Source organism: Rhinopithecus bieti, unplaced genomic scaffold, assembly GCF_001698545.2.
Source record: "Rhinopithecus bieti isolate Rb0 unplaced genomic scaffold, ASM169854v2 scaffold_7398, whole genome shotgun sequence".
NCBI lineage: Eukaryota > Metazoa > Chordata > Mammalia > Primates > Cercopithecidae > Rhinopithecus > Rhinopithecus bieti.
This window is the reverse complement of record NW_016805783.1, coordinates 2,385,442-2,405,092: the sequence shown is the minus strand read 5'-3', so window position 1 is coordinate 2,405,092 and position 19,651 is coordinate 2,385,442. Positions and strand designations below refer to the sequence as shown.

The window sequence follows — 19,651 nt, the reverse complement described above, 5'->3', positions numbered from 1 at the left end:
AAAAAAAAAAAAAAAAAAAAAAAAAAGAGTAAACAATATTTAATGAGCTCGATGTTTATATATGAACTTATTTCACAGTTGTCTACCTTTTTGCTTGCTTGAAAAGAGTGATGCAAAACAATTTTGGCAACATCTCTTTCTATAATCTAACATTAAAAAAACCCAACTCTCCAGTAACCATTTTAATACTTTCTGCATTCTTAGGTAATTTATCTGCATTTTGTCAGGCATTTTTTTCAGTGTCCCATCAATGCTTGGTTTTACCATGCTATAAATCAGATATCCATGAGACGCCTAACTGTAAAGATTTAAGGCAGGAATAACAGCCAAATGGTATGTCTGGGTGAATTAATGAAAAACAGGAAAGATGCCTCGTGAGTAGGCTGAGGCATCTGTAAATAAGTAGGAAATACAAATGGCTTTCTTCCTCCTACTTTGGTTCAATCACCTTAGTTCATACAAATCTCTCAGTTTTGATCCAGCATCTGACAGACCCCCACTGAAAAAAAGGAAGGATTTGGAGAATTTATGAGCAACTTCCTATATGCTGGCCCTTCAGAGCACCATCACCTCTGTTTACTACTCCAATTGCCATCTTCCTTCGAGGGCCACTACTTACTGTAACACCGACAAGCTTACCTCATTTTGGCTATCCTTCTGGAGCCCTACAAATAACGAATTCTTTATGTATGCAGCTGTATAAACAGAATACATCCTTATCTTCATCTGTTCTTAGCAAGCTTTCTGGACATGGGAGAACACAGCACTGAAGTCACTCTCTGCCCAAAGGTCAGTTCCACACACAGTTTGGTCTCATCATTACTGGCTCCAGCACAGACAGCAGCATATCTGTGGGCTTTTTTTCTAGATGGGTCTCCTGGTATGAGTTTCTACACAAAGGGGAAACTCAATAAAAAGTGCCGGATGGCTGGCTGAGAAATGGCCTCCCCAGGAACATGCAGTGAGGACGCAAATACAAAGGAAACCAGGTCATGGCTGATGCAGGATGGTGGGCAAAGTAAATTGACAAAAAATGTCACACAAAACAGATTGACTTTATTGTGTTAGTTTAAAATTATACTCCAAATTTAGAAGCAAATGCATTTTTCTATGAATGCCATCATCTTGACATGTAAAAATAACACAAGTATGTGACACTATATCCCAAACCTAGAAAAAAATAGGAAAAAATAAAGTGTGATGTTTAGCAAGCTGGACCCCATATGAGTTGCTGCGCTAAAAACAGTCAGTTTTATCAACTGCTGGAAACATTATTTTTGTGGGATTCTGAGTGGGATCTGAAGGGCAGAGATACAACTCTAGTCCACATCTCCCTCCCCTCAGGGGCTCTCCCACCTCCCCTTGGCCACATGGCTGCTTCCAGGCACCGTTCCACTGAGGGAGAGAGGGCCACTCATAAATGGATGTGGTCTTACTCTGTTGGGTTCACTGTCATTTCCACAGCCAGTTAATAGGTACATATCCTCAAGTAGCAGATGTAACTGGGTTTCACACACACACACACATACACACACAAACACCCTTATCAAAGGCATCTTAATTTTTCATAAATTTCGCCCTCTGTTTAAAGATAAACTTATCAGAGACTTCACTGATCATCTAGCTGCTCTGGTACACACACACCCCTATCTCCCAAGTCGCCGCTTTCTGCCTCCTTTCCCTACTTTTCTTTTTAGTACTTAAAACCATCGGAAAACTATGGATTTATTTGTTTATTTGTCTATTGTCTGCTTTCCACCAACAGAATGTGAGGGCCAGAGCTGTTCTTGGCTGTCATGATATGTCTGCAGAATGAGCACATAAATATTTGTTGACTAAATGGAATGTCTTATTACCTCCCTCACACCTCCTTCTCCAATAATTCATCAAACTATGCTATTTACGGGTAATTGAGAATTGATTTTATTTTTGTTTCCAGCTAGCTGCATCGTCTTTTAATCTCTTGCCAGATTCTGTTTCAGTGTAATCCTGGCAGTATTTTAGAAAGGCAAAATTTCGTATATGTGATCATGTAGTCTTCTGACATATCTGTTTGTTAGAGTTGATTTTTAAAAAAATTTCTCTTCTAATTCTTAGGGAATGACCATGTTTCATATTTCAGAATCTCTTCTGTAAATATAATGTGAACATGTCATGTTAAGTAGTGGAAGTCTTTTAAGCAACCTACAGGAAAACTGACTGACGTGAATGCTCAGGGAATGGGACCTGGCGATGAAATATGGTATAAAAAATTCTTTAGGAAAATATGTTACAAATCTGGGAGACAAATGCTTCCCATAAAACAGAAGCCCCATAACATTTCAACTATATAAACATAATTTGATAGTAAAAAATTATTTTATACTCAAAAATACAGATATTAAGAATTTATTGGCCGGGCGCGGTGGCTCAAGCCTTTAATCCCAGCACTTTGGGAGGCCGAGACGGGCGGATCACTAGGTCAGGAGATCGAGACCATCCTGGCTAACATGGTGAAACCCCATCTCTACTAAAAAATACAAAAAACTAGCCGGGCGAGGTGGCGGGTGCCTGTAGTCCCAGCTACTCGGGAGGCTCAGGCAGGAGAATGGCATAAACCCGGGAGGTAGAGCTTGCAGTGAGCTGAGATCCAGCCACTGCACTCCAGCCTGGGCGACAGAGCAAGACTCCGTCTCAAAAAAAAGAAAAAGAATTTATCAATTGCTGTGCTTAAAACTTAGAGGGAAGGTTGACTTTTTGCATTTTACATGTCTTTTTTTTTTTTTTTGAGATGGAGTTCCACTCTTGTTGCCCAGGCTGGAGAACAATGGCGCGATCTTGGCTCACTGCAACCTCCACCTCCCAGGTTCAAGCGATTCTCCTGCCTCAGCCTCCCAAGTAGCTGAGATTACAGGCGCCTACTACCACGCCCAGCTAATTTTTGTATTTTTAGTAGAGATAAGGTTTTGCCATGTTGGCCAGGCTGGTCTCAAACTCCTGACCTCAAATGATCCACCCACCTTGGCCTCCCAAAGTGCTGGGATTACAGGTGTAAGCCAAGATGCCTGGCCTCAGCAGAAATATTCTAAATTTTACTTATCAGGCACTTACATTGTTACTTGCAAAAGCAAGACAGGACACTTACATTATTTTGCTATAAAATACAGTCATAACATAAAACATAGTAAATACTTCTCAAGTTATAAAAAAAGATATTTTAATTTTTCTGTGTTTACTCATATACTAATAGACCCATCATTTGCTAATGAGATATCAACTTACGGGGACACTGACTTAAAGAAATTTGATATTACCTTTAAAGACTGTCTCTTAGTAACATAATTCTCAGACTGAAGCAATTTCTCATAGTCTTCAAAAATCTAATGAAAAGAAAATACACATTAGAGTGTAAAAGCAGCAGTGGATTCTCCGTATTAGGCTGGCTTGCTTGCTTCTTCAGGAGCAAATTCCCAACTTCTGGCCATTTTACCATCCTTCTTTACATGTGAAGACACTGCGGGGAGGTCAAGAATTATAAGAGATATCGTTCCCTATTTTATTTTAGTTCTGTGAATTAGAAATTGAATAGATAAAAACTGAGTAATTTTGAGTCCTTCCAATAAATCATTTTGAAGAAAACTTCTAGTAAAAGTTGCAAGAGAACTCATTTTATGCCATTTTAAAGAAATCTTTATGTAAGTAGCCTTGCTGGTGGCTATGGGTCCACAATTTGGGAAAATATTAAATACACTTAAGGCTTCACTTGGCAAGCCATAAAGAATCAGACTGTTCAATTCACTGCATAAACAGATAAAGAACGAGGCAACCTTTGTTGCATGACGGCCCAACTGTTCTCTCTGGAGCACTTCGCTCTCACTGGAAGCTGGGGACACTGGTGCATGAAGTCCTGTTTCCTGACATGGTCACCAAACATGGCCTAGCCCTTCAGTTTAACACAGAGTGCTGACATCTGGGGAGGCTCAGCATTCACTTCCACCAGGTGTGGGCACACAGCTCAGAGAGCACTGAAGTGGGAGGAACGAGCGCAGCCAGGACGGAGGGCAAGAGATCAGGAACTGAAGAGGATGACAAACTCCCAGCCCTCAGAGAGTCAAGTGCGAGGGGAGTATGTGTGCTGCTGTGTAATGAGGGCAAGCTGTGCACACTGACAATCACCGATAGAGAATAAAGTGAAAAGTAAAAACACAAAGGTTTAGCTCACATTAAAATCACAGTAATTATACTCTTTAATATGAATGACTTATTTATTCTATCCTGAAACACAAGGAGAATTTTGTGGATCATTAAATGCATCAGACAAGCCTTGTGATAAATTTGAAGAGTAAATACAAAATGCAAATACATGTATATGGTATGACCCTACTCCCCAGTCCACTAGCTTTGTTACTTTAGAGTCATGCATCATGTGCTCCAGTTTCATGGTGTATGGCTAAAGAAATATCAGCTAAAAAAGTCTGAAAGGTTTGAAGGGGCATGAGTTCTCAGAGCTCGTATTCAGGCCAATGCAGGAGCCTCAGCAGCTGTGAAATTACTAAATTACACAAGAAGTGACATATGGATGTAAAAACAAAATTAGGTAAATAAGGAGTCAAAGAGAATGAATTTATTAGTCTCTCAAGTTGTCATGTATTATACCTGAATGCAAAGTGTTACTGCACAACACATTTACCTCATTCATTCTATAGGAAAAAATAGTAATTAGTTGATATTGTAGATTTTTCCATATTATCTTAGCCTTTTAAAAATTTCATTTCTTATAAATGTGACATCTAATGAATCTTTCCTTAACATTCCATTCAGCATATATAGTTACTAAACAACCAAAGTATATATTAACAGTTCATTTCCTAAATTCAAAAACAGACAATTTTTCTTTTTGAGACCAAGTCTCGCTCTGTCTCTCAGGCTGGAGTGCTGTGACGCGATCTCAGCTCACTGCAACCTCCGCCTCCTGGGTTCAAGCAATTCTCTGCCTCACCCTTCCAAGTAGGTGGGATTACAGGCACCCGGCACCACATCCGGCTAATTTTTGTATTTTTATTAGAGACGGGGTTTCACCATCTTGGCCAGGTTGGTCTTGAACTCCTGACCTCGTGATCCACCCGCCTCTTTCAGTCTTTACATTTTGGGATGCCTCTGGCAATAAAAATTATTCTCCTTGCAGTAGAATGAGGTTATCAGAGGCTGAGGAAGGTAGGAGGGAGTGGGGATGAGAGGTTGGTTAATAGGTATAAAAATACAGTTAGAAGAAATAAGTTCTAGCATTCAACAGCACAGTAGGGTGAATACAGTTAATAATCTACTGTATATTTCAAAATAGCTAGAAGAGAAGATTTGCAAAGTTCCCAACACAAAGAAACAATAAATATTTGAGGTGACGGGCATCCTGATTACCCTGATGTGATCATTACAAATTGTATGCATATATCAACATATCCGATATACCCCATAGACATGTATAATTATTTTGTATCAATTTAAAAAATCATTCTCCCATCACATTTTACACTTAAAACAAATACTCTAGTTGATTCTATGGCTATTTCCTTTAAAACCTGAGGACATAAAAATCACTTTTGATTTTATAATTATATTGCTAATTCCTAATCTTAAATTGAAGGACACAGGCAAAAATAAAATTTATTTTACTTATAATTAAAAGACAAGTAGTTAAATATTTGTGATTTGAATGTGTGAAGATATACTATTGATAGGTAGAGTAGGCCACACCTTCTCAGCATTCAGGAGTATGTTGCAACTTTTGTCTGGGATATAAATGATTCAGAGACTCCTTGAGGACTATTATTAATATTTGTTTGCTACCACTGGTCCATATGCCTCTTATGTGCCCAACTATACTGCATACTGTAAGGAAGGCATAAAGTCATAGTTATCATCAAAAATGTACTACTTTTTGTAAGTACATATAATTTAATTCAATACCAAAGATTTCAATCAATAAAGTTACTTTACCTTAATTTACTTATTACTACCATAAATATCATATACACATGAAATTGTTTTTTGCTTTTAACAGACAAAGATAAAAAAATCCACCCATCATACCATATATATAAACATTCAGAATTTCTTGGTTTGGACATCAGTAATATAAATAGTTAAGTGCTTCTTTAAGACAGCAGATTACATTCCTGCTGTTATGTGTCAGGCACTAGACTGGGTGAGGGGGATAGAGTAGTAACATTAGCTAACACATGTAAAAATGCCAAAAATCCCAGTAAAAAATAACTCTGGCTGTTGCTAGGATGAGGATCAGAGACTCCACCCTTCCCTAAGTCCTAGTTTAGATGCATGCTCTCCAACATAGGGCCATATGTGACTACTGAGCACTTGAAATGTGGCTAGTCCAAACTGAGATGTGCTCTAAGTGTAAAATACACACCAGATCTCAAAGACTCAGCATGAAAAAAGAATGTAAAATAGCTCGATCATTTTTCACTTCATCTTAGCCAAAAGACCGAGAAGCGATGATCATTTTCCATATTGATTGTACATTGGAATAACATTTTTGATATGTTGGGTTAAATAGATTATTAAAATTAATTTCACCTGTTTCTTTTTACCTTTTTGTGTGGCTAACTAGAAAATTTTAAGTTACACAGTGGCTCTCATTTCTCGCTTGCATTATATTTCTACTGGACAGCACTGAGCTACAGCATCTGAACCAACACTAGAACAAAACATGTAAAGTTTTCCTTTACATGTTTGTGCTATATTATACTTTAATCATGCTGCTTCTATTGCTTATACATTTAGTAAAAGCATAGTTGCTCTTGGATGGATCTGTCACCACCAAATGTCTGACACTGCATTAGGTATTAGGAAATTAGTAACAATGATTAAAAACTAATACTGAGTGCTTACTCTGGTCCTGTGCTAAAAACTTTAAATCTTGTCAAATTCCCTCAACAACTGTATGATGCAAGTATTATTACTATCTTCATTTTGCAGTGAGTGTAGTAACCTGCCCAGGGCCACACAGTTAGTAAGGAGGCAGGTCTTAAAGCCAAGCAAGCATGCAGGCTCTAAAGTCCATACTGTGCTCTTAACCCTGTGTCCTGCAGATAAGATTCTTGCCTCTTAGAGGGTGCAAGGGCCAGCCAGAAAGATACAGACACACCATAATAATACAAGGTGAAAAATAAGAGGGAGCCAGACAGAGAAAGAGAGAAGGGGACAGGAAGGGGAGGAGAGAGGAGAGAAGAGAGAGAGAGAGCAAGAGAGAGAGAGAGAGATACATGTTTTGGGAGGGGTGAGATTAGGGAAAGCTTTCTAAACAGTCATATTTCAACCAAATCTCAAAAGAATGAGTTGGATTCACTGTCAGGGAAGGGAGTTGCAAGATAAAAAATATTTTTGGTATTTTTACTACTAAGTAAGACTAATTATCAACAAAGTAAAATGATTTATTTTAGTGAGGGTGGGGTTCTCTTCCTTTTGGAGTTACTCACTGCCTCCTAAGAGCAACATCTAAGCAAGCAGGTGCTAGTCATTTCTTGGAGCTTCAGAACACAACAGGAAGAGATGTGAAAAAGGTGAAAGCCCTGACCTCCCACCATCTCAATTTTCCATAGTTTCCTGATCACCTGGTTTCCAGGTAGACAAATCAGGAGTATGGCTGAATATGATTGATTTCTCTTGTGGATAATACATAAGGGCAATTGCTCATAGATCTAAGAGAGAGGGAGAGAGAAAGCGGGAAAGTCTTTAAAAATGATTTCTACTTACAGTGTCATAATTTTGTTCTAAGAAGTCTGCTACCAACACTTTATGTCTGGTTAGTAAATCCTAGAAAAAGAAAAACCAAGTGAAACAAAATTGTTATAGCTATTAATATTACAAATGTCTCTTTTCTAAGGTTTAATAACATATAAAAATTGCAGAAGAACATTTTCATTTACACCACAAAATTATTTCCATTCCTAGCTTAGCCTAAGATGTGAAATACAAGTTTGTTTCATGTTAGAAAAGAAAAACCCTAGTGTTAAACCTAGTGTTTCAAATTCATATTGTTAGATGTATGATAGAAATAATTTAACTGGTGAAACAAATGGAACTTGAGATGAGTTGACAACTTTTTTTTTTTGAGATGGAGTCTCGCTCTGTTGCCCAGGCTGGAGTTGCAGTGGTGCAATCTCGGCTCACTGCAAGCTCTGCCTCCCGGGTTCACGTCATTCTCCTGCCTCAGCCTCCCAAGTAGCTGGGACTATAGGCGCCTGCCACCACGCCCGGCTAATTTTGTTTTGTATTTTAGCAGGGACTGACTAAATGATCCCTGACTTCGTGATCCGCCCACCTCGGCCTCCCAAAGTGTCTTAACAACTTTTAAAATGAAGGCGCTTCGGATACTGGAAGCATAGGACTGACATTTAGCAGTGTCAAACCAGTATTGTTCCCGCTCTTGGATTAATGGGATGTGAGGTGGTGTGCAAGTTACTAAGTAGCACAATGCATCCTTTCAAAATTGAAGATGAGTAGCCGTATCTTATGGCATATATAAACTTGCAGAAAACTGAACGAAAGCATGAAGAAACATTTGACTGTCTTCAACTCATACCTAAATTATATCCCTAATTCACCTTAATGTTGTAGGAAAACAAGCCTCACTTAATCCCTTTTATATGCTTAGAGGCTAAATACCCTGTCTAGGTGCCATGAAAAATTTAATTAAAACATAACAAGAATTTAAAAGTTTTCCAAAACAAATTATTTTACTTTAATACATATTTAATTAAAATTTCCTAAAAGCATATAGAAGGTACACAACATAACCTGACAAAGAAAAGGTAGATAACAACCATAATAAAACCCACTTATTTCTACTTTAATTTTTTTAAAAAGTAAAATATTTAAAGCATTGCATACTATAATTTTCAAGTTCAAAAATAATAAGTGTGACTCTTAATTCCCTATTGCTATCACACAACTTGATCAACCACTGGCCCTATCAGTTGGAAACGTGGTTCTTTTCCCCCCCTCAGTGGAGCAGAGCACTCATTACTGTTCTGAAACTGAAGTTCTAAAATGGAAAACCATTTACAGGGCTTCCACTCCCACCCTGTCAAAGGTCTTGATTCAAGCTAGTTCCTACATCAGGGGACCCTTGAAAGAGTAAGGTAGTTCCACAGGATCCTTTGAGGTCCCTACTCTTTTTTGTAAAGGATAATATTGGTGTCGTGTTTTCAAGCACCCCTCCCCTAACATCATAGAAACCCCATGAGCAGTAATAGGAATCTTCTGAGCTGAACCAGGCTAGAGGGAGCCCCCTCTATGGGCTGCAGCAGACACTGTGGATTGCTGCACCCGTGGGAGTTCTCCACCTGCTTCAACTATCATCGGCCTTGAAAGTGAGGCCTGGGTTCCCCACACTGCAGGCCCAGTGTACACAGCTCCAGTGGCAACAAAAAGAGCAGGCTGCAGATCAGTGCTGTCTAGAAAGGTTGTGTCATACATGAGTGTTACCCCAAAGAAAAAGGGATCAGGAGGGAGTTAGGTTAAAACCAACATTTTCAAATTCCAAGGGCAAAAAAAACCTTGAAACAGCTTAAAAATCCAGTATTAGGAAACCATAATAGGGTGGGGTAGAATTCCTCATATATATATATATATATATATATATATAATGGATACAGTCAATAAACAATGCGCACATTCCCTCTCTCACACCCACATTTCCACTCCAGTGTGTGATAGGATTGATACATACATATACCTTCCAATTTTTGTACACAATAAATGTATGTACAAACCACATATACATACACACAAGTTTAAGTACACAGAATACAGAGATAAATATAATTGCTGCATTATAGATCACATAACTGAGTGAAAAAATAAAATAAAAACAGCTAGGATCCTATCCAAGAAGGAAAAGACAGAAAATTGTGAAGGAAAATAAAGTTCAAACTCTAAAGAATTTAGAATTTAAAAGCCTTATTTCAAATAGTGTACTCTTTCATCCTACCTCCTAACAATTCTGTTTTGAGAGGCCTAAGTTTTGCATAGTATAACTATTATGCTGAAAATCTGATATCGATATTTTTAATGAATACTGGGAGAAACTCGGGGTGGAGTGAGAGAGACAATTGCAGGGACATAAAAGGCTGAGGAGCCAGTGACAGCTGTTGTTTAGAGGGCTGACTGTGCTGGGGAGTGAACCAAGCACTTTGCAAATGCAGTTTCTGATCTTCACAAGTCCATGAAAAAGGGATGATTTTCTTCATTTCAGATGTGGAAAATAAAACTCAAAGGTTAACTAAATTGCTCAAGGACATCCAGCTTATCAGGTGGCAGAGAAAGACGGAATTCAAACCACTTCTATTATGGGAATTTTTAGAGGGAAGGATGAAAGAGATTATGGTTGTAAGGAATCCTTTTTTGGGAAAGGACTTTTGGTAGAAAAATCTATGCCAAAATCATAAACTAACAATGTTACAATATTAATAACTAAACTGAGCAACAGTCCTTTTAAGAGCTTAAAACCAAAAAGATTAGAGCAGGAGATTATAAAAACCCAAAGCCAATGTCAAAATCAAGTAAATCAACCAACCAAACAAAAACCCTTTGAAAACAGTACTTTTAAAAAAAAAAAAAAAAGTGATTTATTGTTACATTATATTTAACCAGTAAGCATTGGTAAAATATATTAAACATTGTGTTTTCCAATACTGGCAGCACACTAGAAAACTTTTTATGATTATTTAGATTTTAAAGGATTGACTTAAATTCAATGAAAATTGGCTTAAATACAAATCAAAACACATTATTTTTGATTCAATATTGTTGCCTTGAAAATTAAAGTTGCTGATATATGACAGCAAAAAATTACTACCAAGTACATTTTTTTTCTATCAATCAAATGTTTAAAACCTTTGGGGAAATTTTCAGAAATACATATTACGTATTTGCTTTCCCCCTCTATTGGCGTTTGTTCAATGTTTGTAATTATATGAAGGCTTACTTGTGTTTTTTTCAAAAATGAATTTACTTGTTTCCATGACAGCGAAGAGCCATCTGATAGGAAAGGGAAAAAAAATGGGACTGTAGTGTCTATTATTAGCAAACACCTCCTTAGTAGTTTAAACACAGACATTTTGGTGGAAAGAAATGGAATCATCCTTTGTATCTAATGTCATTCTTCACGTTGGATGCAACCGAGGCCTATCTCACCACTAGCTCTAGATCCACCTTTTGGGGGGTTCATCTCTAGCTGCTGTACAATTTTTGTCTTCCTGGGTAAGACACAGCCACTCCTGGGATTTCCAACACTCCTGAGCCCGGAGTCATGCTGCCCTCACCGCCCCTTCCTCCACCCAGCCGTCACTTCCAGGAATCTGTTCCCAAGCCCTTCCTCCTTCTTTTCCTTCCTTCCTTCCCTCACTTGGCTGTTCTCCCGAAATTTCGGTTTCCTGACTCCAAGCTTCCCACTGTTTATACTCTGCCTCTCATTAATTCCCCTTCTTCCCTTCTCTTTCTTTCCCTGGCCCTTTTCTGTCTACCCAGACCTCCCCTGTGGGCTCCTCCTCTCTTCCCTGCTTTCCTCAGGGAGACTATAGGAGGCTGGCAAGCTGAATGGAGGCCTGTGGACACGGGAGCAGGCTGCGAACTCCTTCCCTTCAAACCCGGAAGCTAGAGGGCTTTTGTTTGTTGCAGGTTTGCCTGAGGCATTGGGGAAATGATGGCATTGCGGTTTCTTTCCTTTGTTGTCTCAGGCAATTCAGTGCTGGTCCGAAAACGCACACCCTCCTGCTTATGACAACAAAAGTGCCACAGTGGCCTGGTGCAGCGGCTCACACCTGTAATCCTGGCACTTTGCAGGGGCCAAGGCGGGTGCATGGCTTGAGATCAGGAGTTCAAGACCAGCCTGGCCAACAGGGCAAAACCCCATCTCTACTAAAAATGCAAAAATTAGCTGGGCATGGTGGTATGCACCTGTGGTCCCAATTACCTGGGAGGCTGAGGTAGGAGGATCACCGTAGCCTGGGAGGTCGAGGCTGCAATGAGCTGAGATTGCACCACTGCACTCCAGCCTAGGTGAGGGAGTGAGACCTTGTCTCAAAAAGTGCTGCAGTTAACTGGGCTCACCCTGCTCCTAGCCAGCTGTTAACAACTAGCTGCTGCTGCTTCAGCCTGCCCTGGAATCCACCCCCAGCCCACCCCAAGTGGCTTCCAAATATTCCCATCACTATCAAACAGTATTCTCCCTCCAGAGTTCTTGTCAGTTAGATTTTCCTTTGCTCCCTGTATTTCCAGAGATGGCCTGGTTGCCTTTACAGATCGTGTCCCAGGCAGCTGCCAGGACTTGCCTCCCCCTTAACCACCCACCACTCTTTGGTCTTCTTCAGCACAACGAATCTGATGGCCCAGCTGCAGGCTCCGCCTCCACAGAGACCATGCCCCGTCCCTCACCCTCTGCCTGGCATTCTTCTCCCTAAGTCCCAGCTTCCTTCTGCCCCACTGACATCTCCCGCCCTTTACCACTCTCTGACACTCTCTCACACTTTCTGTGACCATGTGAGCTAATATACCTTTCAACAGATTTATGGCACCTTCTTAGAACAGGCTGGGTAACTTCCTAGTCTGCAGACAATAGGTAGTTTTCAGCACAGCAAACCACTGCTTTCCCCTTTTTCCACCTCTGGAGAGTATTTAAAAGAACTATTTATCATCTAAGTCACAGGCAACTTTCAATCACTGTTCATAAAGTAATAAGATTGGAGTTATGTATTAATATTAGTATATGGACTATATCAATATTATTGAAATACATATTTAAGATAATATATAAAAAATAAAATTAATACATGGATTACAATTAAGAAAACTTGTAAAAAAAGTTACATATGTATATCCTGAAAAAAGTATAAATTAATTTGGAGTTATGTAGATAGAACAATTAAATTGCTAAAATGCTTTTAAAGAAATGAATCTGAATACATATATATACATTAAATGAGTCTTATCTACTTTTCTACCTGAAAACCTGTTTTCTCAATGATGCTGTTACATTGTCAGTTTATAACATTTTCTGAACTCCTCTTCTAAAATGGCTTCAGAGCTGATTTGGTAGACACTGAAGAAAATCATATCTATTTTATTTCTATTTATATCTTAAAATTATTTTTGTTATAATTATTATCCCCCCAAAATAATTCTAGCTAACTTGATCACTCACTTTATACACGAACAGGAATGTCAAATAGGCTTTTGTTTCCAAAACTTTTATCTGTCCTTGAAAGATAAAAGTTTGCCATTACTGAAAAATGAGCATGTAATACACATTGATACCAACTTCAATATATGTTAAATAATAGCAGGATGATAAGCCTAAGTAACTGATTTTCTAAAATAGAAACCATGAATGTAACATCACTCATTAAATGAATAAGTTTTGGTATGTTTGTCTGCAAATTAGCTGCACTCTTTTCTGATATATCCTCTGAATATTTTTTTTGATGATAAAATACAGAAACCAAAAGTAAAATGGTTGTCAGGGGCTGGAGGGAGGAGGAAATGGGGAGTCATTGTTTAATAAGTATAGAGGTAGAGTTTGAATTTTTCAAAATAAAAAGGTTCTGGTAGTTGGTTACCTAACAATGTGAATATACTGCATCCTACGATTTCCTACATAGTGACAAAGTAGATAATACATGATCAAACTATAGATGATTATGAAAAAATGACAGTATAATTTATTACTGTTTTGTTTCACCATGTGGACATTTAAAAATTACATTCATAAAATAACATGATGTCTTTCACATTCAAAGATGTAATTCTCCATCTCCCTTCACTACCTAGTTCCTTTCCCCAGAATTAATCACTGTTGCTGTTTCCTATGCATCCTTGCAGAGGTATTCAGTGCATAAAGTGGAAGCTTAAGCCCTGTAATCTGTTTTTAACATAAATGACAGCATGCCACACACACAGCGCTACATATTCCTCTTGCCACATAACTGTATATACTGGAATTCAGTCCATTTGAGCTTGTGACAAATAGTTTGAGCTGTTTTCCTGCAATAGGACAGACTGGCCTCATGAACTGCATTCTATTTACAGATGCCTCTTATGATCCACGTCATACAAGGTTGGCTACGCTGAGGGCTAGGAAATAAAATTTCTTGCTTTTTAAAATTAAATTGCCTCTTCAGAGGCCAAGTGACTATAAATTGACCTGGCTGATTTGGAAAAAAAAAATTACCTTAAAAGTAGCAAAGGCATCCGAAGCAATATCAAATGTTGACAACTCCACATACTTAAAGAAATCTCTGAATTGGTTAGAAAAGAGGAGGATTTTGGCAAGCGGTTCATGTCGAATACATTCTCTCAGCATAATCCCACAACGTAAGGCAATCTGTGGGGCTTCATATCTAAAGCGTAAACAAGAGAGAAATAGAGAATTTTGTTATCCTATTAAAATAATATTAATGGCATCAAAAGAACCATTTCAATACTGCTGTTAATGGAAACACACATACCACTTGTCACGGTTCATTCAATACCCTCTGAAGATCTACTATGTGCCTGGAACTATTCCAGACATATTCCGGAATTTGCGTGTATTCTGAAACACTCAGATACACCCAAATATGAATGTGGTGACAGCTGGGGGTAGGGGGGATGAGGCAGAATGTAAACAATGAAAAGATAATTTCATATATTGAGAAGCGCGGTGAAAACTGATGACAATGAAATACGCCACATTATAAAGGTGACTACTTAATTGTGTGTGTGTGTGTGTGTGTGTGTGTGTGTGTGTGTGTGTGAGTGACTACTTAAGTTATTTCACTTTAGACTAAAGTAAAGGGCAAAATGTTCCAAGCAAAGGGAAGTAACTGTGCAAAGGCTCCATGGCAAGAACAGGCCTGGCGAAACAGGGAAGGAGAAATTAGGCCTGCATGATTTGATTGTAGGGGAAGAACCGTGAGTGGTGTGAAATGAGGCAGGGGTGGAGAGAAGGGGCAGGGGCCAGATCAGATACAGCTTTGTCAGCTAAGGTAAGCAGTGTGGTTTGAAGTATAACAGGAAGCCTTTGAAGAGTTTAAAGAAAGAAATTGACAAGGCTAACTTATGATTTGAAAAGATCACTCTGGCTTCTTGTTGAGAATGTCTGTAAAACAGCGGGAAACATATAAGAACGGGAGCAGAACCCAGGAGAGGGGACAGGGGCTTGGCCTGGGGTGGCAGGAGCAGAACAGAGGACTAGGCAGGTGATGGATACTGTTTGGAGGAATAGTCAACAGGACTTGCTGATGATGTAGCTGGACTTGGGTGAGGGAATAAATTTGGAAACTGAGAATTCAAGAATGATTCCTATGTTTTTGGCTTTAATCACTGGGTAGGTGGTGGTGCTATTTATTAAGATGAATAAACTAGTAGAGGAACAAGTTAGTAAAGAAATTAAGAGTTTGTGGTTGACCACATTAGTTTTGAGATGGCTGATATCTAAGGAGAAATGTCTCCTTGGCAGTAGGATACACCTATCTGGAAAAAAATAGGGGAGACCTATATAAATATATGATTTGCATGCAATAGGTGTGGATTGATTGACTCACTTAAATCCTAAGTGGAATCATGGCTCACAGCAAAAAATATGCTAGACAAACAAAATATCTACTGTGGGAAACAATTCAGGACTGGCATACTAGATTGGTTCCATTTCTAATACGACAACAATCTCTCAAAGTCAAATTCAATCTCTAAGTAAATTTAAGATATATTCTAGTGTGTGATAAGATTTTAAGAAAATGAATAATGCTTAGCCCAAGTACAACAAGCCCTATATTGAAATAATACAGTTGACAATTGTGTGGTAAATATAGGAAGAATAGAACAAAGAAAGATATAGTTGTGATACACTGGGAAGTGAGCAGAGTATAGGGCCCCTCCCCCAAAAAAATCTGGTGGGGCGTGACTGCTCACTCCTATACTCCCAGCACTTTGGGAGGCTGAGGTGGATGGACTGCTTAAGCTCAGAAGTTCGAGACCAGCCTGGCCAACATGGTTGACTTTACAAAAAATTAAAAAATAAAAAATTTAGCTGAGACCCTGACTTTACAAAAACTAAAAAAATTAGCTGGGCATGGTGGCACACACCTGTAGTCCCAGCTACTTAGGAAGCTGAGGAGGGAGGATTGCTTGACCCTGGAAAGGTAAGTGAGACTCTGTCTCCAAAAAATAAAATAAAATAAAATAAAATTTGACCATATTTTAAAGAGATATCATTGACCATTTCAACTGAATACTAGTTTTATGGTACTTTTATGGTACTATAAAACTTTAAGATATTTTATTACTCATCAACTACTAGCAACAACATTTTGTTGAACAATAAGTAATGAACTATTCTTTATAAGATTATAGAATTTTCATGAAAGACAGATTCAAGAATAAAGATTCAATTGAGGAAACAGACGACTTTCCAATATCAAATTTGCAAATATTAGTAGAAGAAACAGCAAACAAAGATACCAGGGTGGTATTTATTCATTTTTGTCCTGTTTATGCTGAATGATATTCACAAATATTATTTGAGTATTTCCTGAATAACTCGCAGTAACATTAAATGCTAATATATTCAGATAGTCATGATTCTTCGTAGAATATAAGGAATGCCAATTTATAGTGCTAGTAATTTCTCTTAATAGAAAAACTTGAAACTTAGGCTACTGGCTCACAAGGAACAGTTATCAGGTGGGGTTTTATTAAAGATGTTGTAAAGAGGGGTATATGTTCTGAAATGTAAAGGAGAAAAGCACTGTCATTTATTGATAGAGTACTCAAGAGAGTATAAAATAAAGGCTGTTGGCCTAGAGAGAAAAGAATCTAAGGGAAGGACAATTAAAATCCAGATTTATTGATTAGTAAGATATGTATGGACTTTTGTAATTTGGCCCTAACCTTAACTTTTCAGTTTCATTTCCCATCACATTCGTTACTTCCCTGGAGCCCCTCGTTCCCTCAATTGGAATGTGCTTCTCCTTACATTCCCACGACTGAGATGCTTCTCGTCTTTCAAGGCTTGGTTCAAATGCCACCTCCTCCTTGAAGCCTTTCCTAATCACTATGATTCAGGATTATTCTCTCTGCCCTTCACACTCATACAGCAGCTTGTCTGTAATTTCTCTTTAATACTTTTTTCATTCTGTATTATGTTATACTGCAGTAAATTGCTATAGGTCTATTTTCTTCACTTCATGACAATCAATTTAATTGTTGGGGCTATGCTTTACTTATCCTGTTACCTTCTCCTCTCCTCCCCTATCCCCATCTCCATTTGGTGTCTATGTCATTGATTGCTACTTTCTCCTGCCCCTACCCCAGTCTCCAAAGAGTGCCTAGTATAATGTTTTTCACAAAGCATGCATATAATGAATTTAATGAACCTCAAACTGAAGAAATGTCTTAATACTACTCTAATGAGAGTCAAACTCTGACTTACACAAAATATGCATCATCTCTGGCCAACATTTTCTCATTTCTTAATTCAATTTCCAAACTAAGACCATCTACAAAAAGTTTCCATTCCAACTTTTGGGTATAATTAGTTCTCTTTTTCCTTTCATTTCGTGAAGCTTATTGAAACCATCTGTGAGGCACTGAGAGTTTATTCTTGAGAAACAAAACAATGTTTTAAAAAATCAAGACTCCTCTGGGTCAGCACACTTGTCATTTCATCCCAGCAGTTTGACATCTGTCATTCTGAGATTACAACTTCTTAAAGTTAGAAATACATAAGGATATACAGAGATATATAGGGAATCCCAATTCTCCTCAGTACTCTTTAAGGGATTTATAATTCACATAGATCATTTCTACCTGACTACCCTCTAGTATATTGACTTTTGATAGGTTATTGCTTGCTATATAAAGAAGTGCTCTGAAAGATAAGCATATGTGAAGTTTCAAATTCCACTAACATTAATATTCTTAGGTCTGGTAAAGAATCAATATTTATCTCACCTAGTCTGCTCTACTCATAGATAAGCTTCCTGATGGCAAGGATCCTGCCTAATTATTGCATTTCCCACAATGGCTAACCATGGCAGGTCCCCAGTAAAGGTTAATCTGATGAATGCTGAATCACTATTTCATGGAATTGAATCATATCTTCCCTGTTGATCTGTAATTTGGATCATACAGTCTGGACTATAATGAACTGTGTCAGTGTGGAGAAGGCATACAACTATCTAGGCATGCCCATCAAATAATGACAGCATAATGAAAGGTCTCTCTCAAATTCAATGAAAGCCAAAATGTAAAAGCAATGGTCTCAGTTAGCAGTGAGCTACAGTAATCATTACACAGAAAATGGTTAGAAGAATGATCTTGTGCAAGAATATTTCAATTTAAGAACAAAGATTACATTATGTAAGGGGGAAAATGGCTTTTGTGATTATTGCTGGAAGTAAACAAGGCCAGGAAATACCTGGAAAACTTTTGTAAAATGCCATTCAACAAACACTTGGCCTCTTCAATATAGTCAAGAAGGTATGTTTCTAATCTAGAAACATTTGCTGACTAAAAATAATGAGTTAGGCCAGGCATAGTGGTTCATGCCTATAATTCCAGCACTTTGGGAGGCTGAGGCAGGAGGATTGCTTGAGCCCAGGAGTTTGAGACCAGCCTGGGCAACATAGTGGGACTCTGTTTCTACGAAAAAAAAAAATTAATTAGCTAAGTGTGGCATGCACTTGTAGTCCCAGCTATTGGGAGGCTGAGTCAGGAGGATCACTTGAGCCTAGGTGAGACTATAGTGAGCTGTGATCACAGCACTACATTCTAGTACAGGCAACACAGCAAGACCCTGTCTCAATAAATAAATAAAATAATGTGTTAATTCTGTCTACCAAAAAGGCCTAGAAGCAATAACAATCCAGTGTCAACGAGCACTCCTAGCATCCAGATTGTAGTCTCTAAGAACCATTCCTCTCTAAAAATAACCAACATCCTTGGTAGGAATTTCAGGTCTTTGTCAGCAAATGTACAAGTTGGGTGGCATATCTTGTTATACCAGAAAGCAAGGAAGCTCTCACAAACTATTTTAGTGATGTTAAGAGATATCACCTAGAAGGGGCTACAGATGGTCAACTGAGCATTATATAAATGTGTAGAACTAAATAAGACATATAGAAAACATTCAATCCATTAGTTAATCAGACACTGGAAGAGTGTGTGTGTCTGTGTACATATGTAAATATATATATATATTTATAAACACACACACATATATAAAGGCAGGTGGAGGAAGGGAAATAACTCATTAGACACCAATGAAAGTTCCTAGGATATCTTATTTTTCTCTAAAATGATAATTAAAAGAAAAGAATTGAGCATTTATTCTGCCTCTCTGGTATGAACTGTACTTCAGAGTATTCTAACACCTGAAGCTGTGGTGGGTGAATGACAGTATTCTCTATAAAACTAGTTTAGCCAATAAAATATACAAAAGAAATGACGGAATTCAAAATTACCTTTTTGTCACCTCTAGTGAAATGACAGAATCAGGCAATGTTCGTCAATGGATGGTAAAACAAGTTTAAGGTCGATGGGAAACTTTATAGTGGATTAGACTGTCACCATCTGAACCCATTGCTCAGTTTTTTTTTTTTTTTTTTTTTTTTTTTTT

At 38.1% G+C, this 19,651-nt stretch overlaps 1 protein-coding gene across 5 annotated transcripts in view; it reads right to left on the bottom strand.

Annotated features, from left to right (window-relative positions):
- Window positions 1-19,651, bottom strand: part of CAB39L (calcium binding protein 39 like) — a 138,844-nt gene that overhangs the window by 27,403 nt on the left and 91,790 nt on the right. For all 5 annotated transcript variants that reach the window (XM_017873768.1, XM_017873772.1, XM_017873770.1 and 2 more), the window contains 3 exons: window positions 14,225-14,393; window positions 7,750-7,809; window positions 3,294-3,359 (listed from right to left, as the gene is read on the bottom strand). In XM_017873768.1, coding sequence (XP_017729257.1) covers window positions 3,294-3,359; window positions 7,750-7,809; window positions 14,225-14,393 — 295 coding nt within the window. The remainder of the gene's footprint in view (window positions 1-3,293; window positions 3,360-7,749; window positions 7,810-14,224; window positions 14,394-19,651) is intronic.